Genomic DNA, 22943 nt, shown 5'->3' with positions numbered 1-22943 from the left:
CTGGGCAAATCTGCGTAAGTTACAAAAATAATCTAATAATGATGTATGCGCCATTCACAAAAATATAATTCGATCCAGCAATTTAGACAAAGTGAACAGAAAGAGGTAGTAATAGGCTTGGAAGGAATTAGTTTTGTTGACTTTGATAATTACAATACCAAAAATAATTTATGTATTTATTATGTCTTCTGAATATTTTCTTTAATTTTCGCTACGGCAACGACCCTTATTTTAATCACAATTTAAAGTTTTAATTGATTGTAATTGTTTCCGTTGAAGTATCTATAATTATAATTTGTTTGACCTGAATCCTGTTACGTACGGATCGGGTCGCAATGTCAATTACAAAGGTACTATTGATTAATATGTATAATTATAAGACTGTACGGACCATCAGGGGTCCGTGCCACTGTTTCGAAGATGTTGTTATTAGTTTGTCTATAAACATCGATTTTCTGTCGTTTGTTCTCTGGTGGCAAAGTTCACAGCAGGTCACATTCCTCTACTACTTCTACATCTACCCTTCCAGAAGACGTAGGTTATACTATCTGCGTAATGGATCCTTTTAAGAAATCTCTTCCACGGAACCTTTGAAAAGCTGTGTAGTTTTCTCGCTTGGCCATAACTTACTCTGGTTGCTTTATCTGTGTCGCCTGTTTGATGTCGGTAAATAAAGTTAACTATAATAGTGTGGCGCCAGCAGCAGCTCTTGTCAGTCCGTACCGCCTGCGCCCGCGCCGCTCGGTCTCTTCTATCAGTGACGTAAGGAATGCATAGAACAGAAAAAAGAGTGTCGAAAACTTGCAGAGAAGAGTGTGAAAATAAATCTTTAGAAGTAACTTAACTTGAATAGAACATCTATACCTACTCTGTGGTTTGAAAATTTAGTTTTGTGTTAGTAGTGCAGCAGACATATCTGAACATGAGTGAAGACACGTGCAAGGGATGTCCGGAAAAGCAAATAACAAGCAACACGGACACCAAAAGTAAATTATAGTTCTATATTTATTTTATACATACAATACTAAACATAAATAGATTATTTACATACCACTGCTGGACTCAGGCCTCTCCTCAATCAACTGGAGGGTTTGGGAGCATGCTCCACCACGATTCTCCACTGCGGGTTGGTGGAGATGTTTGGCCTAGTAGTCCGGCAGTAGTAGCATTAACTCAATATGCCACTTTATAATCCATCTGTCTACCTCACCTGTATCCATCATCTTGTTAATAAAGATCAGAGACCTTAGTTTCAAACGTATGTCTCCCAATGACGCCATTCTTTCTGGCATCTGTTCTTTCTGGTTTCTGGTCATCAAACTCCTAGAGCAGAATCGATTGATAGCGTCCCGGGTCTAATTGAAATATTTTTCTGGGCCCGCAGTACAACTGCTGATTTCTGATTATAACTAAAAATTACTGTTTTTTTTAGTTGTTCGATTTTATTCACAAAATTAATATATTTTTCTTTTTTGTTAATAAACATGCTTATTATACTAATAATTATAAAAGGCATTTACACTTTCAAAGTAAAAAAGTGGGTAGAAGAACATTATCATGTCACACAGCCGCGTGGCAGCGAAATGCAGCCCTCACTGGTTTGTGTCGTAGTAAACTGCATTATTGCTGGTTTTCTCTAAAACACTAGCTAACGAAACAAGACTCTTAGCCAACAATTTAACACTTGACTGAACCAAACGATGTTGAGTATGGTAAGTCGATAACATTATTTCCGCATTAAGTATTTTAACGAGAAATTGCTTGGAGCCTTTTGGATAAAGGCTCTATTTAACCATCCTTTAAGTTCGACAAAACACACAGTGTCTTTGACTAAACTTAGCCTGTTTCAGCACTTACTGTGTAACAATTCGCAGACGGATAATATCTGGAAACACTATCCAGACTTTTAGCAAATGAGAACCAAGACCTTACAAATGGCAACGATATATGAAGCCGTATATAATAACTGTTTTACAATACTATCGTGTTGCAGGACTGGGGTGGGGTGTGCGACACATACAAGCGGCGTGTATGTGTGTGTGCGTGACGTCACTATTCATGGTGCGCAGCAGCATGGGCGTCGCCATACTGGCTATGACTGACCGACGCGGCGAGAACGAGAATATCACGGTATGTATGAACAATAAACCCCCTTGGTCCTGCTCGGTCCCTGTTACCAAACGGGTCAACGATATAGCGCTCAGTTTATTCAGCCATAGTTTAGAGAGGCTAATAATCGTGTGGCATAAGGAAGAAAGACGCATCAGGGGAAGGAGGTGTTCCGATGTAGTGAGAAGAATAGTTAATCATGCATCGAGCTGAAAGAAATTTCGTAGTACGATTGATCTTCAACAATGAATGATCAGTGAAGATGTGTGTGTATATGTTCGCGTGTATATAATAATGTTAACTATGTATTTTTACAGTAGGCATAATTATATAAGATACTTTTTGTTTGGCACAGGTATACGACTGGGACAAGAATACTCAGGGTGTGATCCTGTCATCGTTTTTTTGGGGCTACGTGGTGATGCAGGTCCCGGCCGGAGTGCTATCCAAAAGGTTCGGAGGCAAGGCCATACTGCTAGCGGCGCTGCTCATCAACACCGTGATATCCTTGCTACTACCAGTATTCGCTTCTCTGGTAAGTTGCATTTTGATTTTTAAGATCTCAAAAAACACATCCAAAGTGTCCCAGTAGACCTTTATTGCGCATTCGTTTTCGTTTATTGTTGTATAAGGATTTTCCACCCGCTTCCACTTTACGCCGAGAATTCATTACTTAAATCTGTGAACAAAATGGAAAATTATTTTTTTCTTTTTCGTGTGGATAGTAAAGTCGATGTAACATAATATCGACCTTTACTAACAATCTGGTTTTAGGGTTCTAACCTTAAAACCAGATTGTTAGTAAAGGTAAAAATAATAGGTAATTCCCGAGACCAACAACTTAACGCATTTTATTTCGGATAATCTGCTTGACAGCAGACAGAGTAGTGCGGGGCGAAAGGCAAGAGGGAAACCACTGCTCTATTTTTCCTTAAAAAAGTAGCATGGAGAATGCTACGCCGACAAGAGCGTGGCTCTTAAATTAGTGATAGCAGCTTGCAATAAACCAAACCAGGAACAGTCTCATAATGTAGTGGTAAATTTTATGCAATTGTGTGTTCAGGGTGGGTGGCAGTTGACCTGCGCAGCACGCGTGGTAACAGGTCTTGCGCAGGCGTGCACATTCCCCGCGTCGCACACGCTGCTCGGTCGCTGGTTCCCCGACCACGAACGAGTCATGCTCTCTGGCTTCGTGTACTCCGGTGAGCTGCAACTTTTTACTTTCATTTTAACACTTTCAGGGATGCAAACCACCGGTCATTCACTTTTTATTTATGACGCTGGACATCGGGACATCCCGAAGGCAAGGAAGGCATTGAGCTCATTTTGTGCCCCTAAAAGTGATAACTACAAAACTGGTAACTGAAAAAGCACTTCCTTTCCTTTTGTTTTAGTAATTCTTTTTAGTACAAAATAGACTTTCAATGTTTGTTGTTTTTTTATATTATTCCACCTTAAATTTACCTGTCTCAAGATTCAATTGTATTTGTCGTGTTTTTTCATAAATTGTTGCTTGTTCATCCAGGCTCTCAGCTGGGTACAATCCTGGGTATGCCGATCTCCGGCTGGCTAGCAGGCACGACCCTCGGCTGGCCGCTGGTGTTCTACGCGATGGCGGCGCAACTGTTGGCGGTGGCTGCTCTGTGGCACTTCCTTACCGCCTCCACGCCTGGTGAACATCGGTTCATGACGGCTCTAGAGAGGGAATACATTGAAAAAGGGCTGAATACCTCGAAGGTAAAAGTCGTCTTTAACAATTTTTCACGATTTGTCAAGTCGATTCACGCACGACATACAGACGAATAATTTGTTACCTACTTCAAATATTTTGAGTCGATAATGCATTGTTTTTCCATTGTTGTGCTTGCTTTAACAAAACTATCGCGTCCTTATTATTCGCGTCCAGTTTTGACGCTATTGACAAGTCTGGACTAACTATGATTGAATTTTGTTACTTTTTAGAATGAGCGGCGTGTGCGCACTCCATGGCGTCAGATCCTGACAGCGCGGCCGCTGTGGGGCATCGTGTTGGCGCACATCGGCTGTGCATACGGCTTCGTGCTCTTCTTCGTCGACCTACCCACCTTCCTCGAAAAGGGACTCAACATATCGATGCGGAGTGTAAGATATTTATTTTGGTTATTAATTCGATGGCTGAATGCTATCAGCGATGGCCTACTGTACTCAATGTAGTTTCATAACAATAATTATTTATTATTATACACATACATACATAACATACATAAATAGCCTATACACGTCCCACTGCTGGGCACAGGCCTCCTCTCAATCAACCGGAGAGGGTATGGAGCATAACTCCACCACGCTGCTCCACTGCGGGTTGGTGGAGGTGTTTTTACGGCCAATAGCCGGGACAACGGCTTAACGTGCCCTCCGAAGCACGGAATCAACTTACTTTTTCGGACAATCAGGTGATTCAAGCCTGAAAAGTCCTTACCAACAAAGGACAGTCTCACAAAGTGATTTCGACAATGTCCCCATCGGGAATCGAACCCGGACCTCCAGATCGTGAGCCTAACGCTCTTACCACTAGACCACGGAGGCTGTTCTTAGTATTTATTATTATACTAAGCTTTAAGCGTTGAGGTTGTCGAGCAAACTTTTATGGGGTCATCCTTGTTTTTTGGAGTACGACGGCTCCAGGTCCAGTGCTATACTGCCTCCAAATCGCTTTGGATACATGCGATAAACATGTTCGGTCCAGTCTCACTTTAATTTGGCAGATTTATTCCCAACATCAGTGATACCTGTTGAATTGTGGTAATTTCGGACGTGATCGATTTGGTGGACCCTATCCATCCAGCAGACCCGGTCCATTGCTCTTTAAGTTACTTTATGAAGTAAGTAAAACATTTCAGAGCGCGATCCTGTCAGCGCTGCCATACATCGGCATGTGGGCGGGCGGCTTGTTCGCGACCAGTGCGTGTGAGCGCGTCTACAACAAGGGGCTGCTCTCCGGCCTCGCCTGCCGCAAGATCTTCAACACCATTGGTACATGCTTGCATCTTAAGTACAATTATCTTTGCCTTTAATGTATCTCTGACTATTTCAATTGAGAATATAGTCGCGAGCTCTAGATTTTTACGATTTTTTTTGACATGGTTCCAGGAGCGGTTGGCATCTCCGTGGGGCTGGTAGGTCTAGCGTTCACTGGCCCGGGACACACCACGCTGGCCATTGTGTGGCTCGTCGCCGCGCTCACTTTCAGCGGCTTTTGCGCCGCAGGGTTCATGGTGAGATTCTTCCACTTCTTCTTTGTCCATCTCTTCATCGTGCTGACTCACCCCACACCCCAGACTTACACAGACACTACACAGATGTAGTTTTTGTACTCGCACAACTGTGTCTGTGCCACCTTATCATATGCATGGGAAGTCTTGCTTCCCATTCTTACTTCTTACGTCTTGCAGATGGACGAGGTTACCCAAAATAGGGGTGGAGTCAGAGTACGGATTAATTTGGAGTGGAAAGTATCCCTTCTATATGTTTTGATTTAAGAATACTTACAATAATGGCGTTTTCCCAGGTCAACCACTTGGATCTGTCTCCGAACTTCGCGGGTCTACTGTTGTCGCTGACTAACTTCATCGCCAACATCGTCTGCGTGTTCGTGCCTATCCTCACCAGCTTCCTGCTGCAGAATGACCCCGTCAGTATTATCAATACTTCTAACTTAACTATCAGTTTCAAGTACTAAAACCGGCATCTATATTAAGAATTTGATTACCAAGAGTATGCCAGTCATCAGAGGTAATACATTTAGCAACCACACTCGTCGTGATGGAAGTCCAAAAATGGCTATGATGAACCACAAATGGTGACAATATACCAGCCTATGACGCGAGTTTAGATAGTACAAGGTGTTAAAAAAGTATAAACATAAGTAAGTAAATAGTAAGTAGTAGTAGTAAGTAGTGTATAAGTATAGTGTATACTAATAAATTCTGTCAACTTTGACGACGTGTTCGGGTTTTGGTGTTATTCCAGCTAAGCAGTCTTCTTCTACTATCGTGTAGGTTGTGAGGAAGAATACCAACTTTATCAACCCTGACGTCAGGGTTATTATAGAGCCGCCAAAGGCCCCAGGAACCCACCATGTTAGGGACATGATTCATGTAACGACTACGTACTTACATCAGTAAATATTAACCGGGACCAACGGCTTAACGTGCCTTCCGAAACACGGATCATCTTACTTTTGGACAATCAGGTGATCAGCCTGTAATGTCCTTACCAAAATAGGGTATAAAATGCATAAAATGCATGTTAGAAAATTTTGACTAAAGCTTATGGATTACCTATTGTGCCGGCTAGCACAGTTCAGGGTCTCGTAGGGTATCAGCAAGGAAACAACGTAGGTATTTAGGTATCCTAGGTATTTATTGCTTGCGATAATTCTCCCCACTCACTACAATCAGTGTGGGCCTAAGATGGAAAGGTCACTGGCCTGAGTAAGTCCAGTCTTCTAAGAGTAGCACGGAGTAGCCCACTGGCGTCCTTTGCAACAGGTTAGGCAACAGGGTTTTTATCTTATAGTGTTTTGTTGATTGAGAAATGTATCTGTCCAGACGGATCTAAGCCGATGGCGCATAGTGTTCCTGGTGGCGGCGGGCATGAGCGTTGTCACCAATGTGGTGTACGTGATGTTCGGCTCAGCAGAGTTGCAGCCCTGGGATGACCCCGACTTCCTGGACAAGAAGGTTGCACAGCCAGGTAACGATATTCGATTACATACATACACAAGGTCACGTCTATTTCCCACACATCTACGACTCTGACACATCATTTTCTTCAACTGTCTTAAAAATCTTCTTGCATACTCGCTGCTTTAGATATACAAAATCAAAATCAAATCAAATATACTTTATTGCACAGAACTACATTTAAATATATACCTGATTGCCAATCGGACATCGGGGTACAGTTATCACTTTGGCACTCCGATGTCGACCGGTGTAGTCAACATTTTCCCTTCTTTAGCGCTTATAACTGTAGCAGAGTACAAACTCTGCACATACTGGCCTTCCCTTCTGACCGTCAATCATTTTAAATTTCGAAATTCTCATTCCATTCTGCATTTCTTTTCATTTTTACACTGATTCATTGCATCCTCGACCTTCATAAGAACAACATAAATATATTATCCTGTTTAGCTCTGGCCGTGCCCTCTAATTTTGGTTTTGATCTTATATCTAAGCATCGTTATATTTTTTTTGTGAAGTGTTGTTAATAAACTAGATATTTCTGTTGAATTTAAAACGTTATTTTGTCGTCGTTATTACCAATCATCCCACTACTCTGCCGGCACGTAGGGACTCCATCACCACCCATCGTGCCACATAACTATCGGCCCAGTTTGGCTGGTTCTCTCTGATATACCTGATACTGCTCAAACGACGCCATGGGCCGAGGCTCGCGCTCATTTAACCTCCTTAATACACGGGATAAGTTGATATATTTATGTTAAAGTAATTGATTGTTTGTATTATTATTGCAGAGGAGATGAATCCCGTGTTGACACAGGAACCGGAGAAGCCGGAGAAATCTGAGAAGGACAACAACAAATTGCTCGAGCGGGTTTGAAACTTGGAATAGATTTGGTATGAAGAAGATCACAATTTCTAAAAACGGTATTAAAGTTAACTTTTTCTCAGAAAGAGCTCGTTGCATTGCTGATATTGGTCTGTAAGACGTAGACTGGTATATAGTTATTTTTTAACTTTAGTAAAGTTATAATATTTTTCTTTATCTGTAACTAACCCATAAAAATGAGTTATAATGTAAATACATTAATTTATTAACACCTGACCCAATAGAGATATTTTATTATAACAAGTTGTACTATTATCTTGTAAATATTCTGTTTAAAAACCAAAAAAAAAACAACTAACATAGGTAATATAACAAATAATTTACATAGAAAATACAAATCAAAAGTGACATAGAAAGAATACAATTTGCTAACATAGTGTCGTGATTTGCGTATAATCATTCAGCATATTGGTTGTAAGAATAGAGTTATCAGTAGCATATTTACAGAGAGCATGATATGATAACAAATATGCGAGCCAGCACGATTAAACAAAACACATCAGCATGCAAATACCGTAAGCTGCCACCACAAAGCACCGTTCGACGAGATAACTCGTCTCGTCAGATAACTCGTCGCCGAGACCTCTGCTTACCCACAGTTGGTTGTATTGGCAGTGCGCTCAACTATTGTCTAACATATCGAGAATTCAATTTCCGACTTGTGCTTAGTCTCTCAGTACTAACTTTACAAGGAAACCGTCGTAGTCTCCATATGACAGAGTTTTCTGTCAGTGCGGGTGAACAAATATCAAGATAATGGAGCCAGTTAGTAAAATGCCCGACTCCCACTGTGAGGTCGCAGGTTCAACATGGGCCTAAACTAATGATGTTCGAGTTTTTTTTGTTATTGCGGTTTAGAAGATCAGATCGCAGTCGCTTCTGTACAAAAATATTGGACCCGTCAAAGCCTGCAGGTTAGTTTAAAGGCCTGGTAAAAAATATAATATAGAAGAAAACGCTAGGATGATGTCAAAGATGACTACTTAATAGAATGAATCGTGAGGAAAACCTAGAAAGACGTACATTGACCAAATTGGAGATGTTCTTAGAAAAGGTTTAGTACGATCTACTCTGAACCGGCGTGCGTGTATGAAACAATGATGAATGTGGAGGAAGCAAGAGAAGTGTGTCAGGATCGCAGCAAATTGAATTCCATAGTCTCTGCTTGCCCCGGTGGGAAATAGGCGTGAGTTTATGTATGTATGTATTAATCGTGACCATATATAATATAAACTCACGCTCGTGATACCCAACGACGTGGATAGACTCACAAGTAACCAAAGACAATTTGTCGGCACTATGGATACGAAGTCCTAAGATGAATAATGATGAACCTTATGGTAACATGATTAGATTCATTTATTTCACATTTAGTTATACAACACATTTTAGACACAATATAAATCGGTAACAACATAAATATGATCGACGAAAATGATAATAAAAGAATGTCAACAAAGAAGATAATAAATTAAATCAAAATGTCAAAAGATAATAAATTAATAACAATGTCATGGCTAATAAGAGTAATAAATTAATTATGTATAAAATAAAATTACATTCAAGTAATGGGACCAGTCTATCGTCCATAACGATTGTCCACCATGTTAGAAAGGACAGCGGGAAGACAGGCAGCTGCACGTGTTCTATGATTTTTATTCGCTCCCAAAATCGCATCATCATCATCAGCATCTATCGTAAATGATTCTTGCAGCACTTGTGAGTCTTCGGGTTCCCGCAGACTCACAAGTCCAAAATAGCATACTAATAGTAATCCCATAACAACAGATTATTAATACATGGCCTGATATGCATTATATATGGTGGCAAAACAGGTGTTCTGTTGTGGTCTTGTGGTCTTGCGCATAGAGAGGAGGTTGGGGGGTGCTCCACATTATGCATTACGAACCAGCTATTTGTCTGTTAATAGCTAATCACATCAATAACCTGTAAACCAGATAATTATCCCAATTTGCTTGTAGGTATTATAAATTCAGTTTACGATTTAAATTTGGAGATTAGATATTCAAATGAATTTCGTTCCTATTGTTTTATTTCAGTAGCCACTGAAGAATTGTAAATGTGGTGTCAATGTGAACAAAATTCTAATTGCCTGCAATAAAGGCTTTTTATTACACTTTCTTCTTCTCGGTTTTACGACTTAAGGTCACATACATGAATATCTTCATCTTGAATTCTTTATTTAAAGTAGGGGAAGATAATGAGGTCTAGAAATGAATATGAAACGATTTTTTTACTTGCTGCACAGAGTATGTCTATGTATATTAGGGTCTAAGTACCTCACAGTTAATTATTAACTAAATATTGTAATGACTTCAGTGCAAATAAAGTAAACTAAAATGGTCTACGTGGCTTTTTTGTGGGTGACTTTTATTGTTACTCGTAACTTGTTTGGTCGTTTCTGCACATTTGTTAAAACAATAAGTATTGGATTTCATAGACGTGTGTATATCGCTGAACAAAAGACGATCGCGAGGCAGTTTACCTCACACAAAACAAAGACACTTGCCCCACCGGGCACTAGGAAGCGATTAGCTATGGACAATTTTCTCTCCCAAGAAATAAACAAAAGACAAAGATTCCGGAAAAGGCACATTTATATATTTATTTAATATTTGGGAGGCCAACAGCTCCTAACTAGTGTTGTAAAACTGAGCGCTGAGGGTCGAGCGTTTAGCGCTGAGTCGACGCTTTGGAGCGTTTTAGACTCGAGCGTAAACCGCTTGAGTGTTTAAGGCTTGCGAGGGTTGAAGGCTCAAGACTTCTACGCTCGAGTCACGCGCTCAAGCGTCTGAGCGTTGTATTAATATTTTAATATTTCATTCATTTAATTAATTCATTATAATTTTTTTTTTATCTAAAAGCATTTTATTTCGCGTATAATATAATACCTTTTTTTAACAATTCCTCTTATTAATTACTATTCAATCTAGACGCTCACGCTCAAGCTTGAGCCTCGTAATAGACTTTTTCACTTAAACGCTCAAGCCACTGCTCAAGCGTCAAGCGCCTCAGTCGAGTCCCGACTTGCAATCTGCTCGAGCGTCGACTCCAGCGTTTAAGCGCTGACTCGAGCGGTTTTACAACACTACTCCTAACAACTATAGCAAAACTAGCGCGAATTTTGGCTCGGTACCACTGAATTAGACTTTATTAGTTTTAATTATATTAATGGCAATAGGGCCGCCCCCTATTACACGGGACTTAAACATATGGTTGGCGTGGGGTAGGTGTATATGAATAGTGCACATCTTGCCTACACTAAACAGGCGATGCTATGTTATGTTCGCTTCTCGCTCAACGTCGTCACTGGAACAAGTACCTAAGTAAAGAATAAACTGAAAAGTATACAGAATATTTCTATTCTTCACAATAATAACTTCACGTCGCGTCCGTGTAAGTTTCAGTTCAGCGCAACACCGTCTTGTATACAAGGACGCTAGTTTATAACTACATGTAGGTAGTTGGAAACTCGGAGTATAAGTTGCCAAGTTGTGGGGGACTACGTCTATCACGCGTATCTGATACAACAGACAAAATCGATTTCAAACTGAGTTTGTTGGTTCTTCTTTACAGATTGAATTTGTCAGTTTGTATTTTAAAATTAGTTTCGAACGTTAGATTTTTTTTTACATACATACATAAACTCACGCCCGTTATCCCTAATGGGGTGGGCAGAGCCACAAGTCAACTTGCGGCCACTGTTGATATGATGTCGTAAGCTGGATATGACGAACCGTATGGTGATAAGGGATCAGCCTATCGCCCATAACATTAGTCTTAGAGATGTTCTAGATGTTAAAGGACACAATCCCTCTGTCGGTTTTTACGACATGCCCGGGAAGACAAGCAGCTGAACGTGTTTTATGTTTTTTTTTTGACGTGACTTATTGTAGATTTGCCGCAGATGGCATTAACTACTTAGCCGGACAATAAATGGGGAGCGCTGAAGACTCTCACCCGGTACAACGTTTAAGACAACAGGTCTGAGAGTGCCCAGTTGGCAGTTGGGCGCGAACCTCGGCTCAGGGCGTCGTCTGAGAGGAAAAATAACTGTAAGAATTAATCGACCCCAGCGGGTCGATAGTAATAAACGCTGAATAAGGGAAATTGTCGAACACGCCGGCGGGGAATGGAATTCTATAGTCTCTGCTTACCCCGGTGGGAAATAGGCGTGAGTTTATGTATATATGTATGTATGTACGCCGGCGGGGTCGGTATCGGGGTCATGAAGTGTTTGGTGTCGCGAGCTGATTGGCTGCCTCTATGGCTAGAGTAATCGGGTCGTCAGGAAAACGTTAGCCTTCGTATCGCAACGTACGTGTACCTCATTAGAGATTATCCTCTTGCCATTAACCGGCCACAAACCCTGGAAACCACGTGATATCAATTATCTGTGATCCAAACACAATCACTCGCTACATAATTACGCTCGCTTGCCACTAGGACATAAACTTACCTCTATTAATATTTCCTTGCATATTCCTTACATTGACTTTAATAGACGGCCTCCGTGGTCCAGTGGTTGAGCGTTGGGCTCACGATCCGGAGGTCCCGGGTTAGAATCCCAGTGGGGCAAATCACAAAAATCACTTTGTGATCCCTAGTTTGGTTAGGACATTACAGGCTGATCACCTGGTTGTCCGAAAGTAAGACGATCCGTGCTTCGGTAGGCACGTTAAGTCGTTGGTCCCGGTTACTACTTACTGATGTAAGTACGTAGTCGTTACATGAGTCATATCAGGCGCTTTGGCAGCTCAATAGTAACCCTGACCCCAGGGTTGATGAGGTTGGTAATCCACCTCACAACTCACACGATAGAAGAAGAAGACTTTAACAGTCGTTCTAATAATAATAAATTCATCTTTTTGAGGTTATGTATACGTTTTTATATTGTCAGAAAATAAATTTAAAGCTCATGTGAAGCTTACTTCATAAAATACCTAGTAAAAATACAATACAAAAACGCTTTATTGCACATATAAACACAACACTAAAAACATTAAAACAACAAATTAATGTGTAAAACAATAAATGTGTTCCTCTAGTTATTAAATAACATGTTTACCTACATTTATTTAAAAGATGTGTTGCTGTTGCAGTTTCTTGTCATTTTGTCTCCTGAGCCATAACGCCTTGCGAAATTAAGTAGATTCAAAAGTGTTAAATTGACCTTCAGCAAGTCTATGCATGATAACTACGTTGAATAATTCAAACACATAACGAGTTCTTTCCGCGTTTAAATGGAGATATGAGACTCGATATTTCGACACTGTTGCAAGTGCCATGATCACGGGGTGACCCGTAAGAACCCGTTATTATGTGTTTGAATTATGATAATAACCGCGTAAACTTAAAACTACGTTGAATAATTGATTCTAATTTCTGATTATTTTGAGATTTCAAAGCTGAAAGAGCCTAGACCATTGTTTCACCTCATAACGCATCTTTTCTTCGCTCCGATGGTGATTATGGTAATATAATTAAAAATAAATTGAAATAAAAAAAAGAAGATTTTTTGTATCCAATATCTTATCCTACGGAATGTTTAAGCTTTAATAATACTTGAGTAAGCTTAGTGGGCTACAATCTGATTCCCTCTTACGTACAAAATATATCAAGTTTGCAAGAAATATTGTTACATAATTTTATGAGAGCTCTTCTTTGATATTTCGAAGGTTCTGCTCAGCTGCCGGTCCATTAAACTTTAGGTACCTGGAATTCATTAAGTACATCGAATATACATTTTTTTCCTCAACCTATAAGTATTTACCTTATTTAGCTATTTTATACAATAAATTGCCTCATTTTAACGTCTTAATGAAATTAATGGTCGTCGTAAATATATTTTCTTAGCATAAAAAATAAAAAGTGTTGGCAAAATTTACGTTACGTTATGCTACTACATTATTTATCAAGTATCAAATAGTTGATGGTGTCAATGGTATGTTTGACCAAAACTTGAATTCAAACCCATATTGCCGGATTCAGTAGATTAAAGACCTCCGGCGTGGTCGACGATTTTCCTCATTCAGCGCTTATCGCTATCGACCCACTAGGGTCGATTAATTCTTTCAAATATTTTTCCTCTCAGACGACGCCCTGAGCCGAGGTTCGCGCCCAACTGGGCACCCTCAGGCCTGTTGTCCTAAACGTTGTACCGGGTGAGAGCCTTCAGTGCTCCCCATTTGTCCGGCCAAGTAGTTAATGCCATCTGCGGCAAATCTACAATAAGTCACGTCAAAAAAGTAGATTAAAGCCCAAGTCGGAATTCGAACATATAACACTATGAAATCAATTATTGTTAAATCTAAAAATCGCTACATAACATCTGTTTTAAACCATAATTCGTACCTCCCTGTTCTACCGCCCCAGGGCCCTCGATCACTCAACTACGTCCCTGGCGGAAACGTCAATGTTTAATGTTATTGTTAGCGAGGGTGTTTGTGAAGTGACGCGGAGATCGCATCGACACCAATGACGACGAAACAATGAACCAAGTGAAATCTTGGCAACACATATAATAACAAATACATTTTTTGTTGTTACATTTCTGTGTTATTTCCTTTGGAATGAACTATTGAACTGTATGGTCACATTCTATATGAATAGAATAAAGTTATGTCTATAGGGTCATCATCATCAGCCCATTAACGTCCCCACTGCTGGGGCACGGGCCTTCCCTATGGATGGATAGGGAAACCGGGCCTTAAACCATCACGCGGGCCCAGTGCGGATTGATGGTTATTAGCGACTGCTAATGCAGCCGGGACCAACAGCTTAACGTGCCTTCCAAAGCACGAAGGAGCTCGAAACGAAAACTTTTTTTTGTGGTCACCCATCCTATGACCGGCCTTTGCGAGAGTTGCTTAACTTCAACAATCGCAGACCTAGCGCGTTTACCGCTGCGCCACCGAGCTCCTCATAAGGACATTAGAGAGAAATTTTATAAGAATTCAGTAGGTAAGTAGGTATGGCGGCCTAAAATAACATAAAAAAATCATGTCGGCAACGCGCACGCATATTGGCGACCTGTCTCCGACAAGTATCATATTAGTGGAGTCAATAAAACCCAAACTTCCTAACTAACTTTTAATTTGCCAGGGACAGGTCCGATTTTCATGATTTTTTCTTTTGTAAGCGAATGTTTTATATCATTACATGTCATAACGGCATACTTATAGGTAATCACACAGTATTAATGTTTTTTTTAAGATTGTCAAAACCAACGACTTGCTGTTCGTTTGGAGTTGTAAGATAGACGTCGTCATAACACAGATTGTATTCAATAAGTAATCGTGTATTTTTATAGAACCATACAATACAATACAATACAACACAATACAAATACACTTTATTGCACCAAAATAAAAATAAATAATAACAAAAAGTCTCTTAACTAAGTACAACCATATCAATGCTATATATTTTTTAAAACCTATCTTCTTCACAGCGCCATCTGTGTAACAATGTCGGAATTATCAGGGTAACTGAACTAACACGAGAGTTCACGAGACGCGACCCTTGCTTGAAGTACTCTACAGTCAGGTCCCTCTCAATAAGGAGACATAGTACTATTTAATTGTCAACAGATGGCACTACAGTACTGTTTTTCTTACAGTAATGGATTCATGCTTATCATAAATGCAAATATTAAATTATGGAAAGATTTTCAAAAAATATACTTGCATATTATGTATATTTCTTGTCAGAGAAAACTTTATAGTCTATAGTGTAAAACAGTCTCTAGGTACACTTTCAGTTCTATTTGCAATTTTCTTAGCACTTTCTCGAGTGACTTAGGTGCTATAACGTGTCTTTAGCCAACTAAGATTTGCTTTCGCATTAATCAAGCACTCGATTAAGGTCAGTCGAAGCCAGACTATTCCTCTTCATTAATTTATTGCGGTTCAGTGCGCAGCCAGCGACCGCAGTGGTCCGGTCCCCTCTAATGTTACTAGACCATCCGAATTTTCCTGACATGTGCTCTGTTTTGGCCCTCTGCCAGGCTAATAAGAAAATCCTGTAATTGATAGTAATTTTTGATATTGGAAAAACAAAATGTTGTCATCTATCTTAAGTGCAGTTTTCCCTAACACAGTTGGGTCAACCATTACAGACGGCGATATGACTCCCCACCTATCACGTTAGCGTAACAGAAAGTTCGGTGAGGTGTGGGTACATAGTTCATTTGCGATGGATGTCCCTCTGACTACCCCAATTGGGATATAGTCATGAGCTGATTTTATGTTATTTCTACAACATTCAAATAAATTATCAAGTTCTCGTAAGAAAACTTACTTTATTTGGTTAGAATGTGTTTTATGCACCTTCACCGTATTGGAGCTGTGCCCATTAGTTCCAGAAACTTGGTGCAAGAGCCAACAGACAGTCCGGGATCGCTTTTCTAGTCGTATATTTACTTACTAACCATTCTGCGATTTAAACAAGGTTTTACGACTATTATGTTCGAGTATACGTACCTATGTATTGTATTGAATTGAGTCAGTCATGTGAGTTTGCCTCAGATGGTATTAATTATTTGGCCGGAAGTCATTAGATAAAATTGGTGTTGAAGTCCCAATAAAAATGTTTAGCACTTACCACACCTATAGGTAAATATTTAATTATTCAACCATTTATAAGCTCCCTGTCTGTAAATTTATAAGTAGTTCCTAGTTAGTGTCTTCTCTCTCTCTCTCTTTCTGCTATAAAGGAGCGGAGTCTCAAAAGGCATTGTTATACTTAAAAGGAAACTCCATCTACTAGTATAGTAATTATTTTATAATCACCTAAAGGACTTTACGAAATACTCCGAATGTAATGCCGAGGAAATCGTTCTGTTGTCTCTTTCCCCCCATCCCAAACATGAATACCTCTAATTTAACGTTATTATCAGAGTATTTGATTTGAAAGGCGTTTATAGAAAGCCACAGAGGCGGAACAGCATGGAATTTTGCGTGCTTTCAAATACTGCACGACCCCTATTGTACGGTGGGCTATTCAACTCTTTTCAGAGCACACGGCGCAATCCCAATTCATGTTTCATAGTCAAGCTTGCATGTTTGATCCGATTATACGCTCAGCTGACAGTAGCTGCTCTCACCAGTATCCGAAAAGCTTTACTGGATATCACCCGTCGTATTGTGTCGATATTCTGTAGTACCTACTATAGTGTGGAATCCAATTTAACTGCAGTATACGTAATAATATATCATACTCCACAACGTTCGATATCAGTTAACCATCAGCGAAAATTAATTTCGCCGCGTTCCACGCGATTATTTCGATTCAAATTGGCTCAATCGCGTCACTGATACATAGGTACATACATAAACTCACACCTGTAATCTCTAATGGGGTGGCCAGAACCAGTACAAGACAACTTGCAGATGCTGTTGATGCGTAGTCTATTGATACTCCTGAGTATAAATGCCTGGGAACCAATTGCAGGCAGCCAAATAACTGAAATTGTATAAGTTTAAATAGAAAAAAGAAAATGTTCTCGTTATTTTTAGATCTGTCTTTATTCAGCAATCAGAATTTCATAATTTATCTTGAACCTAGTACATAACTCAATTAGCGAAAATTGATTATGACGCGAGTTAAGTATCGACGGTCGGAGATTGGGTTTTTAAAAAACAATTATTTAATTAAAAAGATGTTTACTGTAAGATATCCACTTATAGACTAAATACAATTAATAATCAAATGCATAATGAGGTAAATGCTCAATCAGCAGTCTGTATGTTTGAGGTCGGTGCAGCGCCAGCGATTACCAGGCCTTTGGGCATGGTAACTCTTCCCTCCTTAAGATAGAAGCACGTCCCGTTGCTTCCAGATGGGGTCTCCATTGAAGTCGGTTCAGGGGTTACTTTCCTTTCTCTATTCCAGCTTGATAGTTTTCTGATTAATATTGCTGCTCCAATGACGTACAGGATTATCGTAGTCCAGCTTGGTGTTGACATCATTAAAGGCCAATTTATTTTGTAGTCGATGTCGCTTCTCAGGTCATCTGCTTTGTTAATGAGTTGATGGATGCTGTCGAATGATATATCTTCTAGTTGTAGTTCATAGTTTATCTTCTCAGGTGGTATATTTTCTGCTTTAGGTAGCGGTATGACGTCTTGAATGAACACGGTGTTGATATGTGTTTGTAAAGTGGTATTCATTATATTGACTTTGCATTGGTCGGTGAGCGATATGAGATGAACTCCAGATAATGTCGCGTAGTTAGACTTAGCGCCACAGGTTGACTTGACCGTCTCTTCTTGTGTCGTTACTACGAGCCAGCTGTTGGTGTTTATATTCTGTATTCTTCCCCTTTTCAGGTTCATCTTCGCGTATGTACAGTTTGCTTCTTCTTCTTGGATAAGTGAAATGATGCAATCTCCAGTATTCTTCATGCTTCTAGTCTCCAGTTGTTTACAGAGACGGGTGTCTTCGGTGATCTCCCGGCAGCTTCCGTCGAGGTAAGTATACTCTTCACTCCCAAGTGCAAGGTATTTGGATTTTGGGATCATGGTAAGGTTATTTTTATTGGGAATGGAATATATGTGTATAAGATCATATGTATTGGTATCTACAACTGGGATATCTAGGATAAATGTTAGTGTATGTTCTGTACTATATGCTTTCACCTCAATTGACCTTTCTATCATGTATATATTACTAACTGAAATATTTGCGACTGTGTTAAATTTGAATTTATTTTTTAATTCAATAATTTCGTAAATTAAATTTTGGGGGCTTATTATACTAGGGTGCATAATACCTAATTGTGAGAATGTCATAGCATCCTCTAATAACATTAATTTATCTAATATAATTTGCAAGCTAAAATCAATTTGAATGTAAATATCTAGAAAATGTAATTGATTGTAAACTACATTAGAGTTGCTCGTGGCATTCCCTAACAAGGCGCCTATTTTCTTTTGGTTTTCGTCAATTTTCTTTAACTGACTACTAAATTCTTCCATGGTTTTTTGTGCTATACTAATAGTTTTCCATTGGTTATTGTGCACGCTGTAGATTTGGTTATTAAGATTAGAGATCTCGGTTTCGAATCTAGTCGCGTCGTCATTATCTAAATTGCCTGTTAGTGCCTTTACTACTGATCCTAATCCATTAATCAAGCCACGCTTTACTCTACTACGAGGGGATAAAAATATCATTTTATTATGAATAACACTAAATGTATGATCTATTTGGTCCGTATATGTTTTATGAGTTACTTCCGAAGTTAACCGTGATTCCGCTGCTTTAGTACTCGCGTATAATGCCATAAGCTTTAGAGATGTACTACGAACTTCCGATATGTTATAGGCACAGACGAGATTAAATGAGTCAATTTGTTTTAGCAGTTTTCCTTGTTTAAGGAGAAGGATTCCGTTGGAATTATCTACAGGGTTAATGTTCACATTGGCTGACGCGTAGAGCACGAAGGCTCCTGCGATGAAGATCCTGGAACAAGGTGCGGTCTACGTAGGAGTTTAAAATGTACTCGGATAGACTTAGAATTAGGGTGGTTACCAATTATTTCTGCTACATTATTAGGATGAAGATGGATAATTTTATAAGGTCCTTTAAAAACTGGTTTCGTTTTGTCATTCCGTGCTGTCTTCGCCACCTGCTTAAAGACTGTTTCTCCTACCTTAAACTTGATTTCTTCTGCTTCCTGGTTCCTCTTGGTAATTACCTGTTCCTTGTTCTTCGACATGTACACTGTTACAGACTCCTGTACTGCTTCGGCGTTCGCTCTGTGCTTTATGACGTAATCCTGGTAATATTCCTTAGTGTAATAAATCTCCAGGGGATTTCTGGCAGCTGTATGTCCAAATAAAAGTTCATGTGGTGTGTACTGAGTAGCTGAGTGTATGGAGTTGTTGTATGCTATAAGAGCGTATCTCATCAGAGTTTGGATCGTGTCCTCTGAATTAGTCATCCTCTGTATCCTTATAAGTTCTGCTATGGTTGAATGAAAACGTTCCACAGGAGAGTTGGAGTTAGGGTTGTATGGTGTTGTAAAATGGATTTGTATATTATGTAATGCAAAAATTTCTTTGATTACTTCATTATCAAACTTACTGTCTGAATCTGTTGTTATTTTAAGTGGCAGACCAAGTACTGCAAAGGACTCTAATAAGGCTTCAGATATGTGGATACTACTTGTTGCTGATAAAGGTATTGCTTGCGCATACTTCGAAAAGTTATCTATGATAGTTAAGAACGTAACTCCACCAGTCGAATACAAATCCATAAAGAGATGTTGCATCGGTTTAGTAGGTGTCTCGGTTAGCGCTAAGGGCGGCTTTAAAGGATTTCTCTCGTACTTAGCCTTTAGACACGTTTCACACTTATTGATGTAACTCTGGATCGTAAGTAGCATGTTAGGCCAGTGATAATTTCGTTGTACGTGTTTGTATGTCTCCTGAATGCCTCTATGTACTGTCTTACCTTCGTGATACTTCTTGATGATTTCTTGTTGCTCTGACTTGTTTTCTACTAGTGTTACACGTGATGAGCACCTGTACAATTTCGGACCCCTATCATTGAAAACTGTTGTGTATACACGAGAAAACGCTAGGTATAATTCCTCGTTAAAGAAATAACAATGGAAAGTACGACCAGCTATCGTATGTTCTTTAAGAAACTGTATAATTTCCTGTTCCGTGTTGTTAATAGGTATGAATACGTCCTTTACTGTTACTCGAGCATTCGTAGATCTATTTTCTACCCTGTATGATGACCCGGGGGTGGACCTGATATAAAACTGTTTTAATTGCCTTTCTATTGCGTCGGGAATAATTGGAATACCGTTATTCTCGTTATCTGGCTGTGAATGATTAGTTGAGATTAATCTGTCAGGGTTCAGCGAAGTTGTACTCATACTATCTGACTCAGCCTCAATTTGCGAATTAGGTAAACTTTCCGTATCTAAGCGTTCACTAGTCGGTTTGTCCATTAAGGTCTCATTTTGGTCATAAGGCGTTTGTTGTCGGGGTTCCTCTGTTTCGTTCTGTCTAGCTACGTTTTCAAAGATTCTGTTAATTATGTCATCGTCCTCATTGTCGTCAAAATTGACAGCTAGAGAGTCTATACTGTTATGAAATATTTTAACGCGCGATAGGGCATCAGCGTTAGTATTTTGTTTGCCCTTTTTATAGATTACTTGATAGTCATACTCTGCTAGTTTCAAGCGCCATCTAGTCAATTTTGAATTTGGGTCTTTAATCGACATGAGCCATGTTAATGGGCGATGGTCAGTGTAAATCGTAAACCTACGACCATACAAGTAGGGTCGGAAGTACTTAACGGCCCATACTATAGCTAACAGTTCTTTTTCTATTGTCGAATACCGTGTTTCGGTTTCGGACAATGTTCTTGAGGCGTAAGCTACCGGTTTGTCGGATCCTATTTTGCCTTGAGACAAAACTGCACCAAGGGCAAAGTCAGATGCGTCAGTGGTCAATATGAATTCCTGGTCAAAGTCGGGAAACTGTAATATAGTGTCATTAGTCAATATATGTTTGCATTTATTAAAAGCATCTATAAATTCCGGAGTATGTGTCACTTTATGGTTCTTCTTCAAACAGACTGTCATAGGTTTAGTTAGTTTGGCAAAGTCCTTTATGAACTTTCTATAGTAGCCTACTAAACCAAGGAAGGCTTTTATATCCTTCTGGGTTTTGGGTAGCGGAAAGTTCAAAACCGCTTTGATTTTGTCCTTGTTTGGTTTCAGTCCGTCAGAAGTCAACTCATGTCCTAGGAATTGCACGTTCTTTTGAAGAAAGTCCGATTTGTCTAGCTGAATTTTTAAGTTATGTACTTTGAACCTGTCAAAAACTTGTTTAATTTTCTGTATATGGTCCTGAAGGGATGTTGATACTATTATGACGTCATCTAAGTACGTAAATACACCGTCAAGTCCTCGTAAGATGTGGTCCATAAGTCTTTGAAAGGTGCTAGGAGCATTCTTGAGGCCGAAGGGCATTCTCAGGAACTCGTAGTGACCTCTCTCGGTGGAAAAAGCTGTCTTCTCTATGTCACGGGGGTGCATTTCTACCTGATGATATCCGCTCGCGAGATCTAAAGTCGTAAAATATTGAGCGCGTCCTAATCTGTCTAGTATGTCATTGATGTTAGGGAGGGGATACTTGTCCTCCACAATTCTATCGTTAAGCCGTCTATAATCTATAACAAGGCGCCATTTCACCTTGCCAGACGCGTCAGGCTTCTTAGGGACGATATGAACTGGGCATGACCACGGGGATACACTTTCCCGGATTATTCCCTGTTTGAGTAAATTGTCTACTTGGTTCTTAATTTCCTGTCGTTGTAAAGGGGCTTGTCTATAACTCCTAACAAAGATAGGGGTGTCATCTGTCAGTCGTAGTTCATGTTTCACTGCATGAGTAAAAGTTAAAGGAATTCCTTCCGCGTAAAACAACTCTCTATACTGATAACAAAGTTTTGTAATTTCTCGCCTTTCTTCTTCATTTAAATGTTCGGTTCTAATTTTCTCTAAATTTTTAATCAAGATCTTATCAATATCCGATGCACACTCCATAGAGTTTAACTCACATCGGGTATTAGTCTCTATGTCTTCCACATAAGGTTGTAATTCGATTAACTCTTTATTTGAGATAATTTTTTTTTCGTCATTGTAATTTATAATGGTGGTTTTAAAGGTTCCGTTTTTAACTTTTACTACAGCATTAGGAGATCTTAGTCCTTTCGACCATTCGTGTTCGTCATGTATGTATTGTCCATCTAAATAGTGTGTTTTTACCGTAATTACCTTTTCACATCGAGGTTCTATCCTGATTTTCCGCACTGGGTAGTCAAAACATATAGGAATTTGAGCTGTGCTAGTATATAAGACTTTGTTTTTCAGATCGATGTTACTAGACAGTGTTTTAAGCAAATCTAGACCTATTAGACCCTTGTATTTAGTATCAAAATCAAATATCAAGAACTTATGCACTATCTCACTATTAAACGCGGGTGGTAAGGGTAAATACGCAACGTATTCGTGCCTAGTGGTCGCATGCGCTGTTTTCACTTCAAAAGGCTCGCGTTCTATACAGTTTTCAAAGATAGTATTACGAATAACATCGGGTGAAACCATAGAGCGTGACGCTCCTGTATCGATAAGAAACTTACCTTTAAATTCAGGTAGCTCGATGTAAGGTAGATGG

General features: G+C 39.5%; 1 protein-coding gene across 1 annotated transcript; it reads left to right on the top strand.

Annotated features, from left to right (window-relative positions):
• The first annotated feature begins 712 nt into the window (after positions 1 to 712).
• On the top strand, positions 713 to 8072 carry LOC126381103 (putative inorganic phosphate cotransporter). The gene is made up of 11 exons (XM_050030637.1): positions 713 to 986; positions 1994 to 2130; positions 2465 to 2644; positions 3173 to 3311; positions 3635 to 3846; positions 4072 to 4230; positions 4989 to 5121; positions 5239 to 5363; positions 5657 to 5779; positions 6699 to 6843; positions 7628 to 8072. Exons 1-11 carry the CDS (start codon positions 923 to 925, stop codon positions 7711 to 7713), a joined length of 1503 nt encoding a protein of 500 aa, XP_049886594.1. The 5' UTR covers positions 713 to 922; the 3' UTR covers positions 7714 to 8072.
• The last annotated feature ends 14871 nt before the right edge of the window (positions 8073 to 22943 follow it).

This window comes from Pectinophora gossypiella, unplaced genomic scaffold (assembly GCF_024362695.1).
Source record: "Pectinophora gossypiella unplaced genomic scaffold, ilPecGoss1.1 Pgos_35, whole genome shotgun sequence".
Lineage (NCBI taxonomy): Eukaryota > Metazoa > Arthropoda > Insecta > Lepidoptera > Gelechiidae > Pectinophora > Pectinophora gossypiella.
Note: the sequence above shows the minus strand (reverse complement) of the source record. Positions and strands in the feature narration are given on the sequence as shown.